The sequence below is a fragment of the Cyanistes caeruleus genome, chromosome 8, assembly GCF_971803275.1.
Source record: "Cyanistes caeruleus chromosome 8, bCyaCae1.hap1.1, whole genome shotgun sequence".
Classification (NCBI taxonomy): Eukaryota; Metazoa; Chordata; class Aves; order Passeriformes; family Paridae; genus Cyanistes; species Cyanistes caeruleus.
Window position 1 is genome coordinate 14,031,209 of NC_141708.1, and position 19,695 is coordinate 14,050,903.

General features: G+C 56.8%; 3 protein-coding genes across 3 annotated transcripts; 1 reads left to right on the forward strand and 2 right to left on the reverse strand.

Annotated features, from left to right (window-relative positions):
- Positions 1-2,208: 2,208 nt before the first annotated feature.
- Positions 2,209-14,108, reverse strand: RRP12 (ribosomal RNA processing 12 homolog). Its single transcript, XM_086901285.1, has 34 exons — positions 13,628-14,108; positions 12,531-12,766; positions 12,346-12,429; positions 12,054-12,130; positions 11,763-11,868; positions 11,474-11,590; positions 11,223-11,361; positions 10,789-10,916; positions 10,406-10,504; positions 10,235-10,326; positions 10,046-10,157; positions 9,791-9,888; positions 9,532-9,646; positions 9,124-9,266; positions 8,832-8,953; positions 8,635-8,699; positions 8,363-8,525; positions 8,113-8,267; positions 7,676-7,743; positions 7,392-7,485; positions 7,034-7,192; positions 6,826-6,906; positions 6,645-6,750; positions 6,395-6,502; positions 6,142-6,299; positions 5,701-5,792; positions 5,452-5,610; positions 5,110-5,279; positions 4,855-4,971; positions 4,507-4,556; positions 4,159-4,237; positions 3,231-3,298; positions 2,753-2,835; positions 2,209-2,565 (listed from the first exon to the last, which is right to left on the reverse strand). Exons 1-34 carry the CDS (start codon positions 13,830-13,832, stop codon positions 2,463-2,465), a joined length of 3,951 nt encoding a protein of 1,316 aa, XP_086757411.1. The 5' UTR covers positions 13,833-14,108; the 3' UTR covers positions 2,209-2,462.
- PGAM1 (phosphoglycerate mutase 1) lies at positions 13,828-16,825 on the forward strand. The gene is made up of 4 exons (XM_023929731.2): positions 13,828-14,423; positions 14,788-15,062; positions 15,552-15,732; positions 15,828-16,825. Exons 1-4 carry the CDS (start codon positions 14,282-14,284, stop codon positions 15,995-15,997), a joined length of 768 nt encoding a protein of 255 aa, XP_023785499.1. The 5' UTR covers positions 13,828-14,281; the 3' UTR covers positions 15,998-16,825.
- Positions 16,826-17,343: 518 nt separating this feature from the next.
- On the reverse strand, positions 17,344-19,685 carry EXOSC1 (exosome component 1). Its single transcript, XM_023929730.2, has 8 exons — positions 19,566-19,685; positions 19,246-19,361; positions 18,998-19,072; positions 18,330-18,418; positions 18,082-18,115; positions 17,908-17,958; positions 17,745-17,829; positions 17,344-17,597 (listed from the first exon to the last, which is right to left on the reverse strand). Exons 1-8 carry the CDS (start codon positions 19,594-19,596, stop codon positions 17,491-17,493), a joined length of 588 nt encoding a protein of 195 aa, XP_023785498.1. The 5' UTR covers positions 19,597-19,685; the 3' UTR covers positions 17,344-17,490.
- Positions 19,686-19,695: the final 10 nt, after the last annotated feature.

The window sequence follows — 19,695 nt, forward strand, 5'->3', positions numbered from 1 at the left end:
AAGCTCCTCTTACACTGCTGTCCCCAGGAGGATTTTCCCATCCCTGCACCACGTGTGAGGAATCCCAGCTGTGAACGGGGAACCTGAAAGGCACTGCAGTGTGCTTGGAGGATGGGGTGGTCCATCGGGATGTTGGGTGGGCACAGCCTCTTGGGGCACATCTGTCCCTGATTTTAAGCTTCAAGAATCAGGGTGGGCATTTGCAACTGTCCCAGCCAGCACTGGGGGCAATCTGTTAGTCCTGCCAGCCTCTCCTCAAACTGGTATCTGCAAGGGTAAATCCCTTTGTGACAATGTCATGCACAAGTGCAGCTCAATACTGGTACTGTGGGAAGAAGTTGCATGGTTTAAGAGCCTGCTGGGTGGAGAAATAGCCTTCAAGCCATCTCCCAGCTTGAGCAGCAAGCACGTCTCCAGGTCCTCAACTTGTGCCTCTCCACTGGTAACTGCAATAGTTGTGGCAGGCAGCTGCAGGAGGCACGACCCACACCACCCCTCACCTGCCCCGTGTCAGAGATGTGCTCAGGCTCCTGAGGGCCCCAAGGTGCAGCTCTGCTCCCTGCCATATTATGGCATATATATGTGGGGAGCAGGCTTGACTCACAGCCAGCTTTCTCAGGCAGGATGACATCTTGTCTGGGGTTTCCATTGCATTACATGATTAATTAGCTGATTAACAAGATGTTGTTGCAGTAGAATCTGTTCTCTGGACTCCAGCTCAGGTGAACATCATTCTCTGTGCTAATAAAACTCTACTGTTCCATGCAGGCATGCACTAATTTAAGCAACAACATGCAAATGAAAAACAATAGGGTAAGCTGGAGCTCCCAAATAAATTAGCTACAGCCTTCTCCAGGCCCTGCCTCCAAGGACAGAAGGGAAAGCAGTAAGACAGATAGTTCTGCTGGGCATAGAGCCACCGGTTATGGGTGTTGGTGTCTCAGAAGCTGACTGCTGCCTGTTTCCCCCTGTCCTGCTCTCAGGGAAGGGCATCAGGCCCAGGCTGCAGAGGAAGATGGGTGTAGCTCCCAGCCACAAGGTGCTGCTGAAGAAGCCTGTCCCACAGGCTCAAAGCCTGCTTTGAGCTCCCTTCTGGCAGAACAAGCAGCAGCACCTCAACAAGGTCCTGGAGCTCAAGGGTCCCACTGAGAGCCCTGGCTGGGAAAGCGCAAAGGGAACAGCATTCCTGACAAGGCAGGACCAGTATCAGTACAAGAGCTCCTCCTCCATCCCAGGCTTTTAAAAGGATCTTGGGGGAAAAAAAAAAACAAACCAAGCATAAGAAAGCCACAAAACTGGATTTGCAGCCTCCAGAAAGAAGCCTGCAGTAAGAGGCTGAACAAGCACAATCCCTTTAGCTTATTAGAGAACTAAGAAGCGTTGCAATTCCAGCATGTAAGCTGCCACAATGGGAAATGACAAAGGGCTGAAGGCTTTTTAATATGGAAGAGGAAGGGAAAACCAGCTACATTCACCAACACATGTTCCTTGCAATGCAAGCAATGGGACCTATATCCACCTCAGCCTCGCTCTCTTCAGTGTGCTTTGGCCAAACACCATCTTTTGTGCTTACCATAGAAGTAGCTGGGCAAAACCTGATGCTCAGGTCAATGTGACAGGGCTGAGCAGCTAAAAAGATTCAGGATTGCTCGTGCTGCTCAGGTCTAGCTGGAAGGAAGTGCCCAAAGCAAAGGGCTTTCTCTCAGCTCTCAAAGGCAAGAGAAATGGCAAGGCCCAGAGCTTTGCTCTAGCAGTTTTCCAGCCAATTTCAAGAAATTTGCAGTGAACTGTTCCTGCCTTGCCACTGGACATGGTTGATATGGGAAAAGTGTCCAGTGGCCAAATGGCAGACACTTTCTGCATGGCAGATTCCCTGGCCATGGTTTTGGGCAGAAGAGCCTGCCAGGGAACTTGTTAAAGAAAGCTGGTTGTAAGGACTTCATCCTCTCTGGCTTTGTTCTGTGGCCAGCTCCACACCTCAGCCATACTGCACATGTGACACACTGCTCTGTGCCACAGTGCTGCTTCTGGCAGCCTCCAGGCAAGCCCAATGTAGGAGAGAGAGCTCTGGCTCCAGATGCAGGCTGATGCTGGTGTGAGAGCCCAGTGGGATGGAGCCCTGCAGCTGCAGAAGGACCTGCTCCACATGGACAGGAGGCACAGCACAGTTATGCAAGATCTGAAGGGAAGGAGAGGAGGAATCTGGGCTGGGTAAGAACAGAGGGTATTTATCAATACAGAGAATTCTTTACACATCACTTGCTCTCACACATGCACACCCATGCCTGTCCAGGCAATGCAGTATCTTTTTCCAGGCATAGAAGAGCCATCACTCCACAATACATCCGTGGCTTCCCAGGAACTCTCCAACAAACCGAGATGACCTTCAAGAGGACTCCCAGCTATTCCACTAACACAATGCCGTGTCCTTGGGTAGGGGCAGGTCGAGCACCTGAGTGTCCTCAGGAGCGCTGGGATTTCAGACGGTTCCTGCGGCCGGCCTTGGCCCCGCGCTGGGCTCCCTTCATCAGGCCTTTGAACTGGCCCTGCATTTTCGCTCGCTTCCTGGAGGGTGCAAGGAGCAGGAAGCTGGTTTGGTGCAGGGAACATCTAACACATATGGATGCTGCTCCAGACTCCACAAGGAGTGGCACAGCAGGTAACAGGGAAAACCCACCCAAACCCACCAAAAAACAACAAAAAGCAGGATCAAACTTGTTTCCACCCCTGTGCTCTTCCTGGTTAGCCTCACCTTCTGTTGAGTTTAGCTCTGTTCAGGGGGATGTAGGCATAGGGGTCAAGTTGGCCCTTCTTCTTCACGTCACCTTTACCTTTCTGTGGACAGCGACATGGGAGACAATGCAGCACCAGGGAAGACATGTGCATTCCATTCCAGTGCAACCCTGCCACCCAGCTATCCCAAACACTGTGTTTCAGTGGGGTGCCAGATGAGCACACCGTCCTGGGAGCTAAATTCCCACCAGCATGATGCTACAGACACCTGCTTTGAGCAGTGAGCAGGAACTGTCCATGGCAAGGATATGACAGGAACTTTGAAATGGGCTGGCAGTGTTCAGAGATGCTGAGTGTTTGACAGGTCTTCTTGGAACAGAGATCCCCTCCAGCCTTGGTGCTACTGAACCAGACTCCCAACACAAATGGTGCTTCCTGCTCCAGTAAAGTCCAAGCATCATCCCCACACAAACCCTGCAACTCCATGGGTCTCTCACCTTGGATCTATACTCTGCACCAAAGGCTGGCTCCTTGTTCAGTGGCCGATGGATCCCAGAGCCTCCAGCTGGAAAACAGAATGTATGTTGGAAGTGTTGGAAGGAGGTCTTAGGCCTCCCTCTGCCCAGTTCTAGCCTGTGGAAGCTGTTCCTATTTTTGTTTCCAGCTCTTGGAGTCGGAACAGCAGAGGGCTGGCCATTCCTCACAAGTAAAATTTCTGGAGAGAGGCGTAGAGAACCGTCTGAAATTAATGAAAACAAGTGTACCTGGGGAGGAATAACCCCAGGCACCAGTTCAGACTGGGGGCCAACCTGCTGGAAATCAGCTCTGCAGAGAAGGACCTGGGGATCTTGGTGGAAAACAAGTTGTTCATGAGCCAGCAGTGCCCTCATGGCCAAGAAGGCAAATGGTGTGCTGGGAAAGCATTAGGAAGAACATTGCCAGCAGGTCAAGGAAAGGGATCCTACACCTCCAACTCAACCCTAGTCAGCCTGGAAAAAAGGCCCCTAAAAGGAGACCTCAGCAATGTCTACAAGTGTCTGAAGGGAGGCTCAAGAGGATGGCACCAGGCTCTGCTTGGTGCTGTTAGGCAATAGGACAAGAGGCAATAGCAGAAATTGATGCACAAGAAGTTCCACCTGAACATGAGAAGAACTTTTTTGCTGTGTGCATGACTGAGCACTGGGACAGACTGCCTATGGAGGTATTTGGAGTCCCCCACAATGGAGATACTCAGGAACCATCTGCATGCAATCATGTGCCATGTGCTCAGGGATGACACTGTTTGAGCAGGGAGGCTGGACCAGATGACACACTGATCCCTTCCTTACTTACTCAGTCTGTGATCCTGTGCAGCAGCACAGCAAGATGGATACACAGTTCTGGCCCTCTGGCAAGCCCCAGACTGGGCACAGGCAGAGGACTTACCTCTATACTGAGAACAGGTTCCGGCCTCAACCTCCTCATCGTCTGCCTCCTCTCTGAACCGTCGCTTCTGACTTTTCTTCTGCAGAAAAAGGCAGCAGGAATGCTGCAGCTGGCTTGTCCTTACAGTTCTGCCCTCCCATTGACCCCCAACCTCCTGCTTCCTCCCATGAGCACCCAGAGACTTTCCAGACAACACTTCCCTATCCCAAACAACTTCCTGCACCCCTCCAAGCAGCTGGTGTCCCCACAGGCTGCTTGGGCAGAGCTGCAGCTGCCATGGCACAGGCAGTGGTTTGGCAAGGATGAGTTGCCCCAGCATCTCCTCAGGACCATGAGCCCCATACTCACACTGCGGAGCCCCACATCTTGCAGCACATCTGCCATCTCCTCGTCTTCTCCTATAGTACAGGATAATAAGGTCAGTGTGTGATGAGGGCTTGGGAGAGCCCTGGTACTGTGCTAGCCCCTGGAGGGGGCTGCAGTAGCAGGGTGCCTCTGCTGAACCAGCACCCTCCTGATTATGTAGGTGACTGCTTCCCCTGGGCAGCAGCCCAGAAGAGACATTGAGTGTGACACAAGGCCATACCAATTCCTGTTACTTCCACCCACATACCCACAAGATCCCACATGCTGGTGGCAAAACCATTCAGAGACCCAGAGCAAGTCTAGAGTGGCCCCTGTCAGTCCAGGTAGTACCTTTGGCTTCATCATCATCCAGCTCCTCTTCCTCTTCATGGATGATCAAGCGTCCATCCTCAGACATCTGGAAATCATGGCTCACTCCTTTGGGCCGCTTAGGGCCTGGTTTGGTGGCTGCTCACAAAGAAATGTGTCAGGGCCTAGAGAAGGATCCAATTCTGGGGGCAGCTGTACCCCCAGGACTCCTGTGCATTGCAGCAGCTCCTGCCCCATCTGTCTCACCCTAGCCCCATCTGAAGCTCCACTCCTTACCCAGAACCCGCTGGGACACACTGGGGTCCAGGAAGTTGAGGGGCTCATCATCTTCCCCTTCCTTGAGCCATGCCTGCCCCTTCTGCCGTGCTTGCTTTTTCCGCTCCTTGCTCCGATGCTGTTCCTCCTCCTCCTCCTCATCTTCTGAGTCAGCCAGGATCTCCTCCATACTGGTCAAAAGGTGGAAAGGATGATGGAAAATGGAGTAACGGGTGCAGCCTGCCCCACAACACAGAGCAGCCCTGGAGATGTTTCCAGCATCTCTAGAAGCAGAAGCTGAGCAGATCTAGTGCCAAGCCTCCTGTGGGGGCTGCTCCTTCTTCACCCTGAGCCCATCTTCACCTGTCTCCTCTGGGCTGTGATGGTGGTGCCTCCTCCTCATCCATATCCGCAGCTGCCTTCTTCAGGGCGCGCTGCTTGCGGCTCCGGGATTCCGCCTTGCGGATGTTCACCAGCACCTTGTGGTACTCGGCTGGCAGCAGCCCCTTCACTAGCTCAAAGCTGAGGAAACACACAGAGCAGTCAGCACCCACCTTCTCCTGCACTGCCTCCCAGAGAGCTCCCTCACCACCCCAGAAGACCCTGGCTTACCCAAACTTGCGGATAAACTTGATGAAGAGGTTTCGCAGCTTCATCCGGAAGTGGCGTCTCATGTCATCTGAAAGGTTCCCCACAGCCTCCAGCTGTCAGGACAGAGACTCTCAAGACCAAAGCACTCCTGCCTTGGGGACCCAGCCTCCCAACCTTTATCTGCATGGCCACCTTGTTCACACTGCTGCCATCTCTCCATGCCTCCCCCAGGTAAGGCCATGGGGAGATCTCCATGCTTGGCAGTGCTGGTTCATGGGGCTTTTCTGGCACATCTATGCCAAGATTCAGGAGAGGGGCCTCCTCGCTGCTGTCTCAGCCACTGAGATCAAGGTTGTTTCCTTGGCTCCCAGGCAGAGTGCAGCTGGAAATGCTCCTGACTGCCCAAGGAAGACACAGGTCTGCCCCACCACCCTCCTCAAGGCACCCTGTGCATGATCTCACCATCGTCTGGACATGCTTGGCCAGGAGCTTGGTGTCCACCAGCAGCAGCGTGACCTTCAGGAATCCCAGGGCTGCTTTGACCACATCCCGCGTGCGGGAGGCCAACAACAGGCAGATGTTCTGCAGGAGCTGCTCCACCACACTGAACTCCAGGTGATCTGCAACCATGGGGGGACTCAGCCACAGATGGCTTCCTCCTAGCATCTACCTTTGCTGAAGGGCTGTGCCTCGTCCCCCCAGCCCTCCTGCTCACCTTTGAACTCGAAGAACAGGCGGGTCAGTGCCAGCACAGTGCAGCTGATCATGGTGACTGAGCCAGTGAGCCCCACGTAGATGAGGAGCAGGAACCGCTGCATAGCCTCTGCAAGAGGGGGATGACTCAGACCCCAACTCACTCTGTGTCCAGCAGCATTCCTGGACCATTTCAGCAGAATGCTCAGCATGGCTCTGATCTCCCTGGGACCAGAGTGGCCATGGGCTGAGCAAGTAGAACAGAAGCTCACCTTCAGGGGTGGGTCCAAAGCGGATGAAAGCATGGCCCATCTCCACAAGCAGCATGAAGGCGTTCTTGCGGGCCCCCACTGACACCTCCTTGGTGCATAGGATGACCTAGAGGAACACAGGCATGTCAGCACTGCTGCCACTACCACAGCCAGAACAGTTCCTCCCAGGGACCATGCTCACCTCTGGGACCAGGGCAGTGACAAAAGGCTCGTGCTCTGCAGACAGCTGCTTCACAATGTGGAACAGGCATTTCAGCCGTGGCTGGGGAAAGAAACAGACCAGCACTGGTACACCCAGGGACACACACCTGGTTACCCCTGCTGCCCACCCCATCCTCCCCCTTCCAGCAATGGCTGATCACCACCACCACCACGGCCCTTTCTCTCACCCTCTTGGCCGGGGATGCTGCGCTCTTGAGCGAGTCCAGCAGCGCTGTCTGCAGGTCCTGGAGGTGGGAGCGGACGAAGGCCTGGCAGGGAGCGTGGGGAGCGGCACACACCTCCTCCAGCACGCGATACGCCTTCTTCTGCATGCTGTGCTCTTTGCTCTGCAGGGACAGCCAACATGCTCCCACTGTCAAGGCAGTCCCTCACCGTGGTGTCTGAAAGGACACCAGCACCCCACACCACCCAGCACCAACCCCCTAAGGCAGATGTTCAGTCCTTATAGTGTAGGTCAAAACTGGCAGCAACTAGAAGGTGCCCTACTGCAGCCTCTGCACCTCTCAGGGCTGGGGACCAACTCACCTGGAGGGAAGGCTGGATGGTATGGTACAGGGAGTCCAGAGACTTCTCATCAACATAGGGTGCCATTGCCACTACCAGGTCCAGGATGGAGAGTCTGCAGCAGAGGACACACAGCTGCAGATGTTAACTGTGGCCAGGTTACATCCTGACCAAGCTGGGACACCAGATGTGAGTCACATCAAGTGCACAATGGTGACAAAGCCCACACTTAGGTGACAATGCCCTAGTGATGCTCACCAGCAGCATGCCAGTTTTACCCATTAGCACCAGCTCCCAGGTGTTACCTGGCAAACTCAGAACTCTCAGGACTGGTCAGCTTTGTACTGGCTTTCTCCAGGAGTCCGCACACCATCTGCAGGGTAGGCACAGGATCAGAACTGACTGAAGTGAGTGCTTTTACAAGAGTTTGCAGTCCACCTGGCAAACAACTTGCCACAAGACTTTGTGGAGACCAGAAGCACCAGTGAGTCCAAAAAGACCTGGACAAGTTCAGAAAGAGCTTGTGCATGATGAGCCAGATGTGACTGTAAGACTGGGAAATCCCAGACTGTGAGCCAGAAAGGTCTCCCTGCCCATGAGGGCAGGAAGAGCTGCTCTCTGGTCAGAGACTTTCTTTCTGTCCTCTTCAATCAGACCAGCAGCAAAGCCCCATCAGGCTGGGTCTGGCTAGATGCTGGCCTGAGCCAGGACAGCTTGCCCCAGTGCTCCAAAGGCCCCTCACCTGAGGATCCGTGATGGTCAGGTAAGCACGGACAGTGTCCAGCACAGAGCGGCGCTGAGCACTTGTGCCCCCATCCTCCTCAGGTTGGCTGTACACGTTGAACAGGATGGGCAGGAAATTTTTGGCAAAGCGACCCACTTCTGCTCGCTCTGCATCTAGGGAAAGGATGACAGGGGGCTACAGATCAGCATTTCCCCTTCCACAGGTGACAGGAACCCATCACAAGGACCTGTTTCCTCCCCGCCACAACCTGTCTCGCAGCCTTTGTGGATGAGGGTGCGCAAGGCCTGGCACACAGTGGGGCGGAGATCTGGGCGCTCACTGATGGCCATTCCCAGGGTGCGGGCCAGCCCCTTGAAGGCCCCCAGCACATCTGTGGGATGGGTGCAGAAGCCAGGCAGCAGAGTCCAGACCTGGAAGGCAAAAGAAAAGGTGGGAGGCCACAGTCTTTGCCCAAGTCACTGCTCCCCAGCCTGGTACCAGGGGAACACTATGGCAGGGCTCCCAGGCACTGCTTGTTACCTGCCACTGCAGCGTGTCGTAGATCTTGGCCTCCACACTCTTCCCAGCCTGGGTAAACTCCAGGGCTGCAGAAGAGAAAGAGGAGATGAGTGGAGCAGAAGACATTGCAAAGCCTTTCTCCACACCCCAGGGCAGAGAAGGGAGATCCCACAGAACACCCTGGACTGCTGAGACCCCTAACATGCTGCTCTCCTCACCTCTGCTTTTCAGGGCAGCCGCCAAAGGCAAGAAGTGACTGGTGAAGAAGCCAAGCCGTGCACCCTGCACGTTGTCCCGCAGCACTGGCAGGAGCCAGCTGCGGGGAAAATCCAGTGTCTCCCTGGGAGGAAAGGCATAGGTCAGGAGGGTGTGGGGCACTGCCCCTGGGCACAGGGCACTTTTACCCAGCCCCTGGGCACAGGTAGGCTTAGCAGCAATGCCTGCAGCACTGCATGGGGACTGAATGGGAACATAACAGCTGCAAAGCTGCTAGCCCATGACCGTACTCACTCTTTGCCATTGATCTCCAGGGGCACAGCTTCCAGTAGCACCTCAGGACCCATGGTGCTCACAGCAGCCCCCACTGCCTGGTCCACTTCAGCAGTGTAGGGAAAGTGTGGGGAGAGACGCAGGTCACACAAGGATTGCAGACACTACGGGGACGGGGCAGGACAATCACAGAAGAGCCATGTGCGCAGGTCTGGCACATACACTCTGCCTGCCCAGGGATGCCAGCTGCCCTGCATGTCCCTGTGCTGAGTGTCCCAGAGCGGTGCATGTTCTGGCCACACGGACAACAGAGCAGAGCAAACACCATGGCCCTGCTTCTCAGCTGGAGGAGGCAACACAGCCTGGACAGCAGCACAGCCACCCCACCACCCTCTATGGATGAATCTGTGCCCTCCCAGCCTGGCTCACCTTCCTCATGATGGGATGGCACTGCTTCCCACAAGTTTCAAAGAAGATCTCCAACACTCGCAGAACTTCATCCCATGCTGCATGGAAACGGTATGTCAGCCCTTCCTCCACTGATCTAGGGAGGAGAAAGAAGACAGTCACACTGGCAGTATTCAGGGTACCCACCAGGCCTGCCAGACCCTATAGAGAACTGGGCAGATGCTTATCAGAGCTCAGCCAGACCTATGGGGCCAGTCCCTCCCACATCACTGCTCCTCACCTGAACATCTTGCACAGGTAAGCAGCAGGGGCTGGGGCAGATGCACTCACAGTGCCCACGTTCTCCATGTGGGGAGCAATGCACTCACTAAGGAGGGTCTGCAAGAGCAAACAGGAAAAATGGGACAGCTGTTGGACCACAGAACCCCCAGCCTCACAGGCACAGAGGGGCATACCACTCCCTGACAAGCCCCAAGGCAGAGCCCCTCAAAAGGCCCAGGGCATCCAAGCAGGGAGAGGTGTCCAGGTCTGGTACCTCCAGGGTCTGCGCTGCCGTTGACACCACCTGGGAGTGTGGGGAGAGGAAGCAGTTCATGGCAGCAGAGAAGAGCCGGGGCAGGTGAGCCCAGCACAGATCCTTCTGCAGCCTGGACAGGAAAGAAAGGCCCGATTAGAGACCAAGCAGCCAACTCTCCCCCTGCCCAACTGTGGACCCCATCTGCACCTGCCCAGGTTGATGTGTGCCCGCTCCATGGTGGCCAGCCAGGTCAGCAGTGGCTGCAGGTCACTCGTGCTGGGCACGTAGTCGTAGAGAGCCTGTGGGAGCAGAAGAGTGGATAGGTGGGCGGATGTTGTGCAACTGGCAGCTCTCCCCACACTGGTACCCCATACTCACAGTGATGATCTGGGCATTGAGCTCAGCTGGCAGGCAGGCCACGCTGGCCTGGGCACTGAAGAGGCTGTGGAAAGCTTGCATGGCACACGCTGTCACCAGCTGCAAAGGACACTGTGTCAGAGAGGGGGCTCTGCTTTGAACCCACTGTGCCCCAATCCAAAAGCAGGCTCTGCCCTGGAAAACTCAGCACTGTTGCAACTATGCCCCATCTGCACAGCCTCGCTCTTCCACAGCAGTCAGGCCAGCAAGCTGTCCTGTGCTCTTCTCCATTTGCATCCTGCATTCCCAGGCTCCCAGCTGACAGCTGAGAATTTGATCCCTTTCAGAGCGTAGGCCATGGGGAAAGGGTCTGCCCTTGTCATCCCTGGAGCAGGAACACTCACCACATGGCTGAGGGTCATGACTCGGAGCAAGGTCTCACAGCAGGTCTTCACCACAGCTGCAGGGAAGCAGGGCAGCACATCTCGTAGCAGGGCAAGGACATGCAGGGTGGTGGTGGCCTCCTTGGCACCTAGAGGAGCAGAGCAACCTCTGAGCCTGTGGCACACCACAGCAAAGCCCTACCCAAGGCAAAGCCCCCAGGACAGCAGTGAGGCTGACCCACAGAACCAAGGTGAACACTCCCCTGACTTCTGGGAACAGGAAAGCAATGGAATGGCTGAAGAGGCTTCAAAATACTGTATGCCCCAAAGATATCTCATACCCTCCCCAGCAATCCAGTGTGCTGCAACCTCCCCTCTTCCCTCCTAGTCGTTATTCTCCCACAGTGGCAGTCCCCCACATTCAGCTACAGACCCCATGCTCCAGTGCCCCACACCTCCAGCTTTTTCAATCTCCTGCACACAGAACTTGGCAGTGGAGGGTGCTGCAGGGTGATGCTCAGGGGCTGCATCACCAAACATGAACTCGCTGCCCCTCAGGACAGAGCACACACCATACTGCGCTGCTTTCCGCACCTGGGAGAAGAACAGCGACACAGATAAGTGGAAATTATGAACAGAGGCACAACCATCCCCAGAAACAAACCCCAAAAGCATCATCTCCTGCTAGAAGCACTAAGGCTCTCACCTTGGGCTTGGTGTGAACACAAAAGCTCAGTAAGCCATGATAGACCTGCAGGGTGACAGGGTAGCTCCAGGCTGCCAAGTCTTGCTTCCTTAGCAGTGTGGCCAGGCAAGAGAGGACCTATGATAAGGGAGCAGCAGGGGCATTAGCATCACCCCACAGAGACATCTCCCTTTCACTGCAAGGGCCTCAGGCCAAGCACACAGCACCACCCTACAGCAACAACCTTGACCCCAGCACTCAGCAAACCCCGGGCAGAGCCGACAAAGCTGGCTGCCTCTTGGCTACTCACCCATCGTAGGGCAGAGGTGGAGCTGCTGCAGGCCTGTGAGGACACAATGTTCATGAAGGCTTTTGAGGCATCTGAGAACTTTTTAATAAGAACAGGGCTCGGGACCCTGCCAGGAGAAGGGGACATATCAGTGGGGTGCGGAGCAGACAGCTGGTGGCAGTCACAAAGGGGACTGCATTGCCAGCTCACCCCAGCTGGGTCTCTTCCCCAGCCTGGGGAGGGAGGACAGCACCAATCCCTTTTCCATGATGGGGTCTGGTAGCTCTCCCTGCTTCTCTGGCAAACACTCACCGCTTTAGGACAAGGTTAAGGAGGTAGGCGACAGCAGACAGTGACTCAGGGGTCTCCACTGCCTCCAGTGTGGTCATCTGGGAACAAAAGGTGGGTAAGCGATGGGCTGCAGGGGCTCACACCAGGCCAGCCCTTCCCCAACCCTTGGGGAGGGGGAAAAGAAACCAGGAACAGCCCAACAGCATCTCAGCTGAACCAAGACACTCAGGATACAGCACCTTTCTCTATCCCTCCTCAGAGCCCACCCGTGCTACCAGCAGCAGTTCCCCTCTTCCACGCAACCAGCACTCACCAGTGCACCAAAGTATTCCGTCTCGCTCTCCTTGCCCCCCTGGGAGCGGATCACCTCTGTCACGGCCGCCAGCACAGCACAGATCTGTGAGCAGCCAGCAAACCAGGTCAGCATCTCTAAGCCTCACAGCCAGGGAGCCATCCCCACCAGACAGCCCCCTTCCCCAGGCCTGCTCCTGTCCATACCTCTTTGTGAGCAGCAGAGTTGGATTCCCAGAAGCGCTGCACCTTGCTGAAGGTGATGTTAGTGCAGTCGCTCAGCCCGCTCAGGAAGGTGCCGGAGGACTTCTCCGTGGCAGCCTCTTCAGCACTGTCCTCCTCCATACGGAACTGAGAACTGTCACTTGCCCGCTCCAGACGCAGGGACCCCGACTGCAGCTCATTGTGCAGCTTCACTGCATCCACCGTCAAGTTGCTTTTCTCTGCAGGGCAGAGGAATGTGTCAGAACTGAGAAGTCACACTCTCCACCATTCACCCCAAAATCCCCCATGCTCCCCTCCCAGCCAGACTGGTTTGGCTGAAGCTCATATCCAGCATCTGGAATGCAGGTGCTGCTTCATCCCAATGGGCAAAAACACATGGATAACTGTAAAGAACTCCTCATTCCTGTGCAAAGAAACCAGAGCACAATCCATTCACCTTTGATGGAAGGGAGCATCATGTCTACATAAACACGTGCTGGTGTACCAAGGCTTTAACACTGAGGTGTTTCCTGTATTCTGCCCTATTTATCTTCTTCCACCTGAAGCCCTAGCAACCTGCCAGGATAGATACTGCATGTCCCTCTGAGTCTCAGATATCAGCCTGAAGCCAGCATCTGCAGGAGAAAGATCTCCTTGCCCAGGAGCAGCCAGTGCTCTTGCAGTGCCTGGCACTAGGTTTACCTTCCCCATCATGTGGCTACTTGAATGTTAGTTTCTTACATTCCTCGCTACTCCAAACACCACAGCAGCACATAGAGGTACGGCCGTGGGCTTTGGGGAGCCTCGCAAGGCGACGGGCACTGCAGCACGCGGTGCCTCATTTCGGTACGGAGGCCCGGTGTCACGATGAGGTTAACTCGCTACGCTGTGGCCTCGGTTGTCCTCCCCGGTTTGCTGCCTCCGCCTAGCCTGGAACTATCAGTGGCTCCGGTCTCCCTCCTGCCCCAGCTCCAGCTCTCGGAGGACCTCAGGGTTCGCCTCGCACCCTCCGCGCCCCGACACCCCTCCAGGAAGCGCTGGGCATGGGTCTGGAGCTGCCCGCGCTGCCGTCCTACCGCCCCGCCCGCCCCCGCCCTTACCCGCCGGCCGACTGCAGAAGCGGCTGCGGGCAGCCAGACGATGCTGGCGGGTCTCGGGGTTGGAGTCGCTGCTGTGGCCCTTCCGCCAGCGCTTCAGCTTGGCCGCAGCTCCCGACCGGAGCCTCCCGCTCCGCGCCATGCTGGACCCAGCTCCACGTGCGGCCGCGCCCAGCTTCCCCTTTCCGCTTCCGGTGCCAGCCGCCATCTTGAGTGAGGGCAGCCGTCAGGAAAAGCCGCAGCCCGGCCGAGCGGGCGAGAAGCGGTGTCGGGGAAGCTCAGCGGGGTCGTGGCCAATCGGGGCTGACATAGGAGACCCGAAGGACCCAAGGGAAACCATCAACAGGAGTCCACCAGACATCCCCGTGCCCAAGCCGCGGCCCTGTAAAACCATTCAGACCAATCCCGTAGCCACGGACGAGCAGTCACGCGTTACGTATTACTGCGTACCGTGACGTCACAGTGACGCCACGCCCTGAAGGTCGCACCGCCCTTCGTGGCCGCGCCATGTGGTACGTGCGCCTCCGCCTGGCGCTCGTTCAGCGCATGCGTTCCCCCCCCAGCGGCGGCGCGCGGGGCGGGGCGGGGCCGAGCGGGGGCGTTAGTTGCGCGCGGTAGCGGCGTGAGGAGCAGCGCGCGCCGGTCTCTCAGCCCGCTATGGCCGCCGCGTACCGGCTCGTCCTCGTCCGCCACGGCGAGAGCGCCTGGAACCTCGAGAACCGCTTCAGCGGGTGGTACGACGCCGACCTCAGCCCCGCCGGGCAGCAGGAGGCGCGGCGCGGTGGCGAGGCCCTCCGAGGTACCGGTGGACGAGGGAAGGGGTATCGTACAAGAGGCGGGTTGCGGGGGACGGTGAGGAAGGGATGTGGCTTAGTACGGCCACGTCGAGCCTAGCGGGTGCTGGTTTGGGGCTCTCCGATGCCGGGCGAGGGCCTCCAGTGCCAAGCTGGGGGTTCAGTGCTGCTGGGAGAGTCGTAGGTACCGCAGTATGTTGCTTCTCCGGTACCGGTCGTGTCCTTTCCGCCGCCGCTTTCTGTAAGGACGAGGAGGCGACCAGTACCGGTGCGGTGAGGCCGCCGCCCTTGCCCTTTAACCGGTTGCATAAGGCCAGGCATTCACCTTCCTGGTCTTCCCCCGCCTCCCCTTTTCCCCGTATTTTCCAGATGCCGGCTATGAGTTCGATATCTGCTTCACCTCGGTACAAAAACGGGCTATCCGCACTCTCTGGACCGTCCTGGACGCCATTGATCAGATGTGGTTACCGGTTATCCGGACCTGGCGCCTAAATGAGAGGCACTACGGGGCTCTCACAGGTTTGAACAAGGCTGAGACAGCAGCAAAGCATGGTGAGGCACAGGTTAAGATATGGAGGCGCTCCTATGACATTCCTCCACCTCCCATGCAGTCTGACCACCCCTTCTACAGCACTATTGCAAAGGTAAGGCGCATTGCTCTTTGACAGCCTTGCTAAGAGTCTCTTAAAAGTCACCTGCAGCATGGCTTGGCTTCATCTATAAGGTCTCCTGTGTCTCTGTTGCGTTATCTGGGGCTGTTGGGCATGGTGCTGGTAGACTTTAGGCTGAGTTTATCCTGCTTCCTCCCTGTAGAGTTGAACCCCTGGGTATTGCACAGACAGATCCAAGCAGAGAGCACAGTACCTCTGTTAGTCATTAGTGCCGTGACCCACTCATGGATATTTGATCTGGTTTCTTTGCCTGGGTAGGCAATGTATGACTTTTTCCAGGAGGGCTCACAGCCCAGACTGTGGCTCATTGCAGCCCCAAACCTCAAAGGCAGTTCCAAGCCTGGCTTTGCTTACATGTAGTGGATTCTCAGAGAATTTGGGGGAAAGACAAAATCTTGGCACTATCTTCCCACTTGGGATGGGGAGCACTGGGCTGCTCTGTGAGCATGGTTGTTTTCCCAGGATCGTCGCTATGCTGACCTGACAGAGGACCAGCTGCCAACATGTGAGAGCTTGAAGGACACCATTGCCCGAGCTCTGCCTTTCTGGAACGAGGAGATCGTCCCACAGATCAAAGAGGGCAAGCGAGTCCTCATTGCTGCTCACGGCAATAGCCTGCGTGGGATTGTCAAGCACCTGGAAGGTAGGTCACCCCTGCAGGAGCATCCCAGGGATCTCTTCCTTCCCCAGCTGGCACTGGGGAAGAGTTCAAGAGTGATGGCACCACTGTGTTTGCAGGCATGTCAGAAGAGGCCATCATGGAGCTGAACCTGCCCACTGGCATTCCCATTGTTTATGAGCTGGACAAGAACCTGAAACCTGTCAAGCCCATGCAGTTTCTGGGGGATGAGGAGACTGTGCGCAAGGCCATGGAAGCTGTTGCTGCTCAGGGCAAGGCCAAGAAGTGAGGGCAGGTAGCAGACCAGCACATAGTAGAGCCCCCTGCCATCTCCTCCCCCTCTGTTCACACCCCCACAGTTGTAGGAACTCGGAGCTGTGGAGCTGGAGCTGCTCCCCACTGTTAGGCCCATTCCCTCAGACTAGGCTCCCTTCTGCAGATAGCCTGGGGGCCCTGGGGCAAGGGCTGGACACGGAGGTCTGGTGTGAAAGGGAGCTGTGGCTCTGCTAGGCAGCAACCACCCCTGTCCATGCTGTGATCCCAACCCTCGGACCCTGTCTGTAGAGGGACAGGCCAAGCAATCCTTTTGCCATGCCAGGCTCCTCCTTTGCTTTGCATCCCCAGCAGCTGTTGTCACCCGTTTACTGTAGTTTTGTCACTTGATTTAGTCCTTCTGGGAGCAGTGAGGCAGGTGCTGTGCAGGCAGCAATGGAGGTGGGTACCCCATCCCCTCATGGGTACGTGGCACAGTGACTGGGACGCCACTGGAAGGGTTGTGTTTTGCTGCACGTGGTACAGCACCCCAGGGTGGTACTCATGCCACTGGGTCCAGCTCTGCCAGCCCCTGCTTTAACTATACTGCCTTCAGACAAGGACGAGGGAGGGAGCCTGCTGCCCGGAGGTCTGTGTCTGCCACATGCTTCCCCCAGCTGATGCCCATCCTCATCCTGCTGGTGAAGCAGATGCTGTTGTGTCCCATCCCTCACGTGTGTACATGGCCTGTCATGTGGCCTCCCCCCTGCCGGTGTTGTGAGCCTGGGCTTGCACAGGGTCGGTGTAATTGTCCAACCATAGCAGCTGTCTTGTTCCAGTTCAATAAAGGAGTAATGCGCAATAAGGAGGTGTCCATGTGTCTCTGGGCCATGTGGGACTCCCTGCTGCCAGCATATGTGCAAGGCAGCAGTCACTGCTGGGTACAGACATGAGACTGCAGAAGCCTTTGAAGGCTCAAGGAGCAAAGCTCAGCTCTGCAATCCCTGCCTGAGCTGACACCCTGCCATGCTGTGGTTTTTGGGCTCTGCCACGCCCTTGCCTCAAAGGGAAGGGCACACACACGTGGCCTGAAGAGATATGTCCCCAGGCTGTTCTCAGGAACAGGCCATGATCCAGGCTTGATTCCAGTGTCGGGAAACCAACCTGGTGAGGCGAGTGCCCAGCACAGCTGCAGCCCAGGGCTCTGTGCTCTTTGCCTCACTGTAGCAAAATCACTCCATCACTCCCCTTCACCGGCAGTGAAAACATGCTTCCTTCTGCCCCTGGTGCTGTGGAAACTTCCCTCGCCTGCTGTGCTGCAGGAGCCAAACCAAAGTGCCACAGGGAGCCCTGGCTCCCTCAGTGACTGTGAAGAACAAAGTATGAAGCTCTCAAAAAATATTTATTATCCACAAATAGCAAACCGGTCTTGTCAGTGGAGGCCTGGGTGAACCTGTGAAGGAGGTGGGAGCCCAGGGGCTGCTCCAGCTCCACAGGCCCCAGTCCTGCAGCCCCCTGCTCCCTCAGGTGTTACGTCTGCAGGAACTGCGGCTGTACCCGGGCCACCTTACGGAACTCCTTAGTGTGTGTCCGTGGGCACTGCATCTCACACCAGCTAATGGGCACCATCTGCACCCCTGGGGACACAGTAGGTCAGGGTTGCTGCTTCCCAAACTTACATTTGCATCTCCGTGTGGAGAGGGAGGCAGCTGCATCAGCTGCCTCTAAGGCAGGGATGAGGCAGAACTGTTTCAGCCCAGACCCTGTCCCTGTCCTGTCCCTACCTGCCTCACTGCGTGCCACCACCACGCCCAGCTCGTTCTCTGCTGTGCTCAGCAGGTAGTTGGACTGTGCATCCCCCAGGGAGATCTGGTTGGACAGGAATTAAGGGAAAAACTTCCAAAAGGGAGCTTGAGCCAACCAACTGGCCCTGAGGGGGAAGGATACAACTTTGGCCAGCACGATGTCACTGGGGCGAAAGCTCTTATACACTTCTACCTGCAGAGGAGAGAGCAGGCAATGCCACACAGCACCAGGGTGCTGTCAGTGGGGGCACAGGGCCCCCACAAGCAGAAACAGGGATGATGGGTGTAGAACAGTTACTGGCAGTGGCTCACTGACCTTATCCTTCTCTGTGGCTCGGATATCTTCTCTCCTGAAAAAGGAAATGGAGGGATCTGAGTGCCAATGAGCAAAGACAACTCAACAGCCTGTGGCAGAAGCTGTCCCGGCCTCCCTGGGTATTTGCCAGGACCTGCTGGACACCAGCCCAGTGCTCAGGGCAGAGCTCCAGCTCAGGGCAGCCAGCTGCACTGCCCACAACAGCCTTCCTCCCCATGAAGGGTGGGGGATCCTAACCTTTTCCCTACCGTATGGTGCCTCGGAAGGTGGATTTCAGTGGCGTGGAGCCAACATACAGGATGTGCACCTTGGCAAAGCGAGAGTTAATACTGCAGACCTGCACACAGGAAAAGGGGAATCAGTGTTCCAGGCAGGGAAAGGGCAGAGAGCAGGCAGGACTGCATGGGGAGCTCAGGTCTCACTTGGCCTTCTCCTCCCTGTGACCAATGGTGGGACATTTGGCAGCAAGCCAGGTTGAGGAAGATTATACTTGTGCAATTCGAGGCACCAGAATAAGGCTGAGACCTGAAGTGATCCTAGTCCCTCTCCTGCCTCCACCAGGAATGTAAGGAAATTAATCCCTAGTCTGTGCCATCCTTTCTCCAAGCTGCTTGAGGCACTGACCTGCATGCTCCCTGCCCCAGCAAGAGTTATGGAAGGAGAGCAAAGAAAATCCTCCTCTGAAGCGCACCTCAGTCTCAGGGCAGGTGTCCCTCATGCCAATACCCACTGTTTTTGTGAGTGAGGTACCCAACGGAGCCCCTGGGCTGCCCCTGCCCTGGTGGGAGTTGTACAGAAGGGACTAAGAAGCCCAGGAACTGCTCACCCCACCCTATCTGTGTGCAGGAACAAAGCTCAGTATGAGACAGAGTCGAGGCCGTGCAGTTTGTCACCGCAGCCATGTCCAGTGCCCCACCTTGCATGTCACCACAGCCCCCACGTTGGGCAGGAGCTGGGACTCGCTGTCTCTCACCACCGACACCACAGGCAGCTGCAATGCAAGACATGAACGTCAGCACCGGGCACAGCTCATGCACAGGATCACCAGCTGAACCCTGCTGGAGTCCAATTCCCCGTCACCGGCCAGCCTCCAGGGAGGCTGTGCAGCCTGGGAGCACGGCACTCAGCCCTGGCGAGGAGCAGCCCTGCTACGGCCGCGCTCACCTCGTTGTCCTCGTTCTTCCTCTCCAGGCAGCCAGCCAGCGAGGAGAAGATGAAGCCATGACGAGTGTAGGTCCCGCTCCCAGCCGTGGCCTCCTCCGTGCTGCACAGCCGCTCACCTGCGACACAGGGGCTCAGGGGCTGCCGGGGCATCCCGCTCCGCCCACAGCGCTCGCTCCCAGCCGGCCCAGTGCGGGGCATCCCCGGGGCAAGCCCCTCCGTACTGCCTCGCCCCGTACTCCTCTCCTAGGCCACCGCGTCCTCTTTCTGGGCAGTAGCAGCCCCAGTCCCAGGAGCCCCGGACCGCCCCGGGCCGCACTCACCAGGGATGCAGTAGCGTGCGGGAGGCGCCATGCTCGTTGCCGATAAGGCACACCAGAAAGCCCTCACCCTATTGGTTCCAGACGTCAATGCTGCGCTGTAAGGGTCTCGGCTATTGGTTCTCTCCCGCCT

Coding starts and splice junctions, on each gene's coding strand:
- EXOSC1 (XM_023929730.2), bottom strand. CDS start 19,596: ATGGCGCCTCCCGCACGCTACTGCATCCCTG. Junction 19,362..19,565: donor CGCACGCTACTGCATCCCTG/GTGAGTGCGGCC, acceptor CCTGTGTCGCAG/GTGAGCGGCTGTGCAGCACG. Junction 19,073..19,245: donor GGAAGAACGAGGACAACGAG/GTGAGCGCGGCC, acceptor CTTGCATTGCAG/CTGCCTGTGGTGTCGGTGGT.
- RRP12 (XM_086901285.1), bottom strand. CDS start 13,832: ATGGCGGCTGGCACCGGAAGCGGAAAGGGGAAGCTGGGCGCGGCCGCA. Junction 10,158..10,234: donor GCACACATCAACCTGGGCAG/GTGCAGATGGGG, acceptor TTTCCTGTCCAG/GCTGCAGAAGGATCTGTGCT. Junction 6,503..6,644: donor CTTTGGACCCACCCCTGAAG/GTGAGCTTCTGT, acceptor CCCCTCTTGCAG/AGGCTATGCAGCGGTTCCTG.
- PGAM1 (XM_023929731.2), top strand. CDS start 14,282: ATGGCCGCCGCGTACCGGCTCGTCCTCGTCCGCCACGGCGAGAGCGCC. Junction 15,063..15,551: donor TCTACAGCACTATTGCAAAG/GTAAGGCGCATT, acceptor TTGTTTTCCCAG/GATCGTCGCTATGCTGACCT. Junction 15,733..15,827: donor GATTGTCAAGCACCTGGAAG/GTAGGTCACCCC, acceptor CTGTGTTTGCAG/GCATGTCAGAAGAGGCCATC.